This window comes from Leguminivora glycinivorella, chromosome 6 (genome assembly GCF_023078275.1).
Source record: "Leguminivora glycinivorella isolate SPB_JAAS2020 chromosome 6, LegGlyc_1.1, whole genome shotgun sequence".
Classification (NCBI taxonomy): Eukaryota; Metazoa; Arthropoda; class Insecta; order Lepidoptera; family Tortricidae; genus Leguminivora; species Leguminivora glycinivorella.
Genome location: NC_062976.1, coordinates 19,097,042 through 19,104,383, shown reverse-complemented (window position 1 = coordinate 19,104,383; position 7,342 = coordinate 19,097,042). Strand labels below are relative to the sequence as shown.

General features: G+C 36.1%; 1 protein-coding gene across 1 annotated transcript; it reads right to left on the bottom strand.

Moving 5' to 3' along the window:
• Positions 1-16: 16 nt before the first annotated feature.
• LOC125226861 (arf-GAP domain and FG repeat-containing protein 1) lies at positions 17-4,523 on the bottom strand. Its single transcript, XM_048131001.1, has 6 exons — positions 4,228-4,523; positions 3,640-4,134; positions 3,427-3,560; positions 3,231-3,296; positions 3,015-3,148; positions 17-2,303 (listed from the first exon to the last, which is right to left on the bottom strand). The coding sequence occupies exons 1-6, from the start codon at positions 4,518-4,520 to the stop codon at positions 2,253-2,255; spliced, it is 1,173 nt and encodes a 390-aa protein (XP_047986958.1). The 5' UTR covers positions 4,521-4,523; the 3' UTR covers positions 17-2,252.
• Positions 4,524-7,342: the final 2,819 nt, after the last annotated feature.

Here is a 7,342-nt window from a genome sequence, read left to right as displayed (position 1 = left end):
TCAAATAAAAGAATTGTTTGTTAAAAAAAATAAGTTTATTTTTTACACCATTAATACAACATAACAGATCTTGGTGCTCAAATAAAAAAACAATACGTTAATTTAATAACTAATTAATAAATAGTAGTGCATTGATAAGTAAAGATTGTTCGCTATTAAATGATTAGGATAAAAAAAGTTACTGATTTAAATCACAGACCAGATCAAGCACAAGATTTGAGAGCTTGTTTTAGCCGGCTATGGACAGCTGTAAGCTACAATACAATCAGTTTAACTGATCGTAGTAGATAAAAGTAAATATGTACAGTCAATGACTTTAATTGTTGAGCCATTTAGAGGCCACAATCATTTTGTTACTTCATAGTTAAGCTATGGCTTGTCCACTATAAAATGAACTAGAAGTGGATAACAATTAAAGTACGTGGCCGTACATAATACCTACTCTACAGTCTGTCAATGAAAATCCAGCTTCAGATATGCATTAGATGAAACAAATTATCATTAGATGTGATGAGAGATAGAACTATTGCAGCTGGTACTTATATGATTAGGCGTCAAGTACCAAACATACAATAATTTATAAATGAAGTCAGAAATCATGACATAAAAATGAATCTTACAAAAACACATATCCTACTTTGTCATGGTTTTTTTTAACCAGTAAAAGTAATCAATACTTGCTATACAATAGAAATATATAATTCTAGATAAGATGGCGTAGTCGGATTTGAAACCATTCATGATAATAAACACGTACACATTAATCAGGAAACAAATTGATAAAAAATAATAACAATGTTAAGCCTCTAAAACTTCATAAATGTTGTGTAAATAAACAATCCATCCAGATAATTAAAGTTACAAGACTAAAATACTTTGTGTGGAAATGTTTGGTCACTGCCTACTTGTCGGCTACGTATCCTTAATTAATATCACCTCTATCTAGGATTAACATGTGTACATTTGATGCGTTGAATTGGATGGAAACCGTAACATTAGGTACAATATAAGCTCCCGTCCTCACGGCAGGCACTATGGACATAAGGCCGCTGCCGCACCGCGCGTCCGATGACTCATCACACAGCTTGTTGCCTAATCTAAATACTAATCTCGTTTAGTAGTCTAACTTACTGCATTATTGGTAATATGATGCAATGACTGGAAATAAGTATCCTAGATATGTTTATCTCTTCACTATAACGAAATATAATGCTTAGGTGATTATGCCACAGTAAGTTGCGTTATTATAACTGATAAATTTAACAAAACGGATATTAACGCCAACGTAGCTACAACTACTGTGAAGCTGTTACTACTTCATAAATGGTAATCAGAACACAATTTCATTCATAATCGGACTAGATTGGGTTTTTAAATTATATGTTGAACAAATTAGCATTCAAACACTCAAACATACGAATGTTGTGATAATGTTATCTATTGTACAAGAGCAAGTCTATTGTTATTCAATGTAAGAATTTAAAAAAAAACTTAAGTGAAATAGGCACGGACTGCCTCACTTGTTTATGTTTACGTATATCTATTATGCACTTCTTTCTTGCAATAACAGCATTGAGATAAAAGATAAACCTAACAAAAAGATTAATCCGAATTAATTCATAGTACATCAATATAATGCTTTGGAATACCTAGTTGTATAACCTTACGAACTACCTATTTATTTCAATATAGGTATCTCGAATAAGTATTTGTCGAGAAAACGATTTTACCACGAAAACTGCAAATTAGGTGTGATAAGATCATCAGAGCGTCGCAAAATGCGTCATCGTATACAATATACGTAGGTACATAATTGTCACGACCTACAAAAACTAGCCCCAGTCCACCCGAATAAGGCCCTACTGAGCATTTCCTAACCATATAATAGACAATTCAAATTGAATAAATTGGACACAGCAAGTTGCCTCGCAACACGCTCACACTCAGATTCCCTGATTGATTGATCTAAACTAAAGCAGACATACCAATACAATACTTTCACGACATGGACTTGCCTAATATAAAATGAGAAATTTACAACTTTTTAAGGCATTAAGAGGCACTTCCGTTGCTAAAATTAAGCACATTAATCTAAGACTGATAAATAGTTGCAATGCCAATATAATATCACCGAGAAATTTGTAAAAACATAATATACTTATTCAAAAATGTATACTATAATAAATTTGTAGCTATTTTGTGCTTTTTGTTGCATACATTTGTTCTTTATCTCCAAAACATGGACCACATCTTCAAAGAAAGGGATTCTTTGAATTAACATAGTTCCCAGAGTTAGATGATGGCTGGAAAATAAAAACATTTTCTTAGATTAGAATAACTTCTCAAATAAAATTAGGTGACTAAGCTACTCAGGGAAAACCCAAATTAATTTCGTATATAAATCCCATATAATAATGATTCACCATTTAAAAGAAACATTGTTATGAATCACTGGAATGTCTATGAAAATAAAACTGCAAAATATAAGTATGCTGATAAGAAGTTCTGTGAACTGTTATGCAAAAATACTACAACTTCCTCCAGATGATAAGGCCTGTCAAGTATTCCGCACTTTTGTATGTACTAGTATGATATATACAACAACAATTGCAAATGTTCATATTTATATCTTCCTGTACCCTGACATTAGTGACAGTTGAATTGATTCATTATTACTTCATAATATTATTAGCATGCAATAAAGTACATGTTCTTAATTATTATTATCTGTGATCTAAAATAAGAACACAAAGCCCTATGATGAACTTTATATAATAAACAATGATATAAATAATGTTATCATCTTAATTATGATATGGTCAGACAACTGTCTTTTTGTCTCTTTAAGTCAGAAAGGCAAAAGTGGCTACCAGAATAATATTTTAAAACAGAATTAAATCAGCAAGGCTCTACAATTCCTATTAAAAATACCCCATTATAGTTTTAGTACTAGATTTGTTTGTAAAAACCCAACTTAAGAAAAGTCCATAGAAGAAAGCGTAGAATATGCTTACCATAAAGGGATTGACAGGCACAGGTGCCGGGGCAGCACTCCAACTCCCATTGAAGAAAGGGTTTTTGCTGCCAAAGAAGTCATTGGTTGGTGCACTTTGGAACGGATTCTTGCTATTTATATTGTTTCCTTCCTCTGTGAAATACCAATGGATAAGACAAACAACTCAAAAAGGTCACATTATTCACACAGTATTTTTTAAGATTATTTGACTTACCCATTGTCTTCATGTTTTGCTGTCTCAGTGCATGATCTAAATCTGCTAATGCTGCATAGCGATCATCTGGAAAAGTCATTGATTTTTTCATTCAAATGTATTACAGAATAATTATTTTGAACATCATTTAATAGGAGAATGAAATCCAGAAAGGGGTTAAGATAAGCTAGTGTACTTAAAATAAAAATAAACTCACTAGCAGTAGACGATGGAGCAGTGAAAGCTGCAAAGCCTGTAGTGGTGGATGGGGCAGGCACATAATTGTTGTTTACATTATTATTAAACTGGCTACTGTTATAAATATTTGCAGTTGAAAAATCAACAGGAAAACTGTAACAAAAAATATAAGCATTAAATAACTGCATACAAAAAAGGAATATTAGTGTAAATCTGTAAGAATATGACTTACTCAGGTACTGGAGCAGGGGCCACGGGCGGCGCCGCGAGCGGGCTGGGCTGTGGTGTACTGTGCACTGGCCGGGCTATCTTCATACTGACATCATTGCTCCCAGAGAAAAAGCTATTTCCCACTTTCGGGGCACTCACGAGCGTGTTATTGTTAACTGTCGACTTCGGTGTCGGGCTCGCTATTGATATCAGCTGGGCTGAGCTCGCTCCTGAACTTCCGTTTTTAGCTTTTGACTTACTCTTCGATGATAAACTTCCGTTCGTAACCGTATTATTCAGCGGTTGATCAAGATAGTAACGTTTCTTCTCGTATTTGTCCGACATAAAGTCTTTCACACTTTGTTCATCAGTAAAGTTCACACTTTCACCCTCGTATAGGCCTAACCAAACGCGTCTACAATAATCATTTCCTCTCACTTTTATAAATTCTATCTCTTCCGGGGTAAATGTGGCCATTGAGATCGACTTTACTCGATGGGGAGGCGTCAGACCACGTCTGCAAAAAAATCGTGAGGTTCAAATTATCTGTTTGTTGATCTAATTTCTAGCACAAAAGCAACAACACAATAACGCACAAAATAATACTTACAGCATTCCCGAACATTTTGAACAAACGAACGAACCGATTGTAACATTAACGTACGTGGGTCCTCTTTGGTTGCAATCTAAACAATATTTGTTTCCATTAATAGATATAAGTTCACGTAAAATTTCTAAATTCTTGTCGTCTTGCTTGCGACGGTTTGCAGCCATTTTTGTAATAGACAGACTAAAAATAATATGAAATGCCAAATCGCAAGTTCCGCCCTTGCTCCACGAACCACAGAATATGACAACGTCATGTAAACTATACGATAAACGATAGTACCAACATAAGGACATATTCAGCCCAGACTTTGCCCCGACCATGAAGAATAGAGATAAAGGAGCAACCTCTTTATGTATCAGAAGTGCACATATAAAGAAAAGATAGGTGGCGCTGCAATCGCAGGTGCATAACGGTTTGACAATCTCTTAGACTTCTCGGTAGTGACCCCGCCTACAGAGCAAGAGGTCCCGGGTTCAAATCCTGATGAGAGCTTTTTTATTTTTTTCTACAGATATTTTTTCCTCAATTATTTTATTTTATTAATATCTAAAAATATTTTGTTTAGTACAGAGAAAATTAAAATACTAAAAAAATTGGTTGTCTGTAAAGTCGGTTTACGGACGGTAGTTTAACGTGATAACGTCAAACATTACAGTAGTATAGACAGGGGCGGTCAGAGTATAGCAAAAGGGGCCCGATTCTGGGACTTTTTTCACGTTTTTTTATTTATTTATTTATTTATTTATTTATTAAAAATACACAAAAGTTAACAGTATTTCACCAAAGCACTTATGTGGTAATATAATTATGTACATGTTAAATTGACATAAATAAAAGCAAACACACTTAAAAGTTAAACTATGGTTATTACATTAATCACCTAAGGAGTGTAGAGTCTATGAACCTTAAGAGTTTTCTGTAAAACACACCAACACTATCAGCAAATATGTCAATATCGTCTGTCTCCAACATGATGCGGTTAAGAGCAGCTCGGGCTCGAGCGGTGCGCCGGCCGCCGCGAACAGGCGCCGCCGCCGCCGCGCCGGCACCGCGCCCGGCATGCCAACCACCACATTCGCTCTTGGCACTTGCAGCCCCATTCTCTCAAGCACGGATGCGTCATCTACTCTATGGTGAAACAGTTGGCGGTAATGCATAATATGCAGCAGTTTCTGTTTCAAACTCTGGGGAATAAGTTCGGAACAAAGGGAATTAAACATTGCCTGAATTCATCTCCAAAGGTTATATCTGCTATAATACTATTATTATGAATCTCTCGGTATGAACGTCAGTCAAGTAAACGATTGATTCATACCTGTGGTTGGTAGTAGCTACACGGCATAAATGGAGAGCTGTCAGAGCCCTCCTCTAACCGTTGTCTCCGCGGATGGTACGCCAGGTCAGCGTGGTTGATATGTCAAGTCCTGTATAAAAAAAGGGTAACTATGACTTAAAAGTCACTAAGATATCTCTCCACTATAACATCCAGTATTGTTTAAGGATTATTACAAGTTTCATCTCATGTTGTATTCTTTCTAATACAGGTTCTCAGACTCAACTCATATGTTCAAAGTAAATTACTGATATGAACATAATTCTACATTCCTTTTAACCATCATCATATTTGTTCCTTTTGTATTATATAAATATATTAAATAGGCATGTAAAGTATCTCAAAGATACTACTTCATAATATCTTTTCATCTTGGTATGAATAGTAACTTCTTTATCACATCAATGATTACTTTTATAAATGTGAATTTTGTCAGCACATTAAAACACATAGGACACTCAGTTATCTCTTTCATCAAGCACATTACCAATTCCATCTTTATCAAATCATACATTTTCTTAGACACAGTATACAAACTTACAGCTATACACTTACATGGTGTCACAACGCTCCACACTAGTGGCCAGCGTTTGACAAATATCTTTTATGGACCCAAAATGTGTATGAAGGTTCGTCAACCCTCTCAGAGTAGCGCTAATCTGTACACATGCCTGACGGCCCTTACAGTGATCACCATCTTGGGGGTCCTCCCAGAGGATGCGTGAACCCATGGCCTTCAGGTGTCAGCGGCCAGGTCTAACAAACTCATCCGGCGCTTACCAAGGCCGGGGGCGACTCCAACCCCAGCCAAACTCATAACTTTCCTCATATTAAATAGATAGCACAATTACCAAGGCTGGACCGCGCCCCCAGCCTCTGGTTGCGGTCATACCAGCATCAGAGTTACCCGATGCCTGGTCCCAAACTATTTGGGGCCGCGCTGACTTAATAAGAGCCATGATTGCCTTTTGACGCACTCCATATACGCCATTTTGTGGTGCAATCATGCTAAGTAAAAATACCTTTTATATGCATAAACGTGTAACAACTCCATGCCACACTCATTTCAATATATTATCCATAACAGAAACATCATCATTATCATAAAGCTTGTAATAATGTAGCAATAATCGTCCATCATGAGAAGTCAAAGTTATAAGTGAAATGAACCAGAAAGTTTGGGAGAACCACTCCTCTTTTAACCTAGAGATATAAAACACCACTTAGCTTTCCCTGATGACTCAGCCTTCGATGAGCACTGACTCTAATATTATTTACATAATTAAATTCAACACGCCATAAAGTGACAAACAGGTTCTTACCGGTTTGAATGGAGGTTGTTTCGTTCAATTGGTAGTGTTGCCAGGTAACTCGCGAAACGTCGCGACAGTTTCCGTCTGGTTTCTAGAGTTTGAAGACCAACCATTCCTGTTACGAATAGAGATGGATACATATATGGGTAATATCCGTACAGTCGTTTGTAAATGTGCCTACAGAACTTCCTCTGCACTCTTTCTAGCATAGTGTTTTGTTCTTATTAGAAAGAATGCATTAAAATAAGCATCTTTTATAAATTAAAGTTTTTTTTAAAACCTACTAATTTAGGAGTTAGAGTGGTGCAAAGTTGCAAAATTTTCCCGTAGCATTACTAAGGCGCCAGAGACAGAAAGCGATATCGACGGAGCCCCGCTTATTACAGAAACTGCACAGAATAGGAGCCTTCGGCCGTTTGAAGATACCTAACGAACCTAACCTATACCTATATAAAAGTCGTCATTTTGT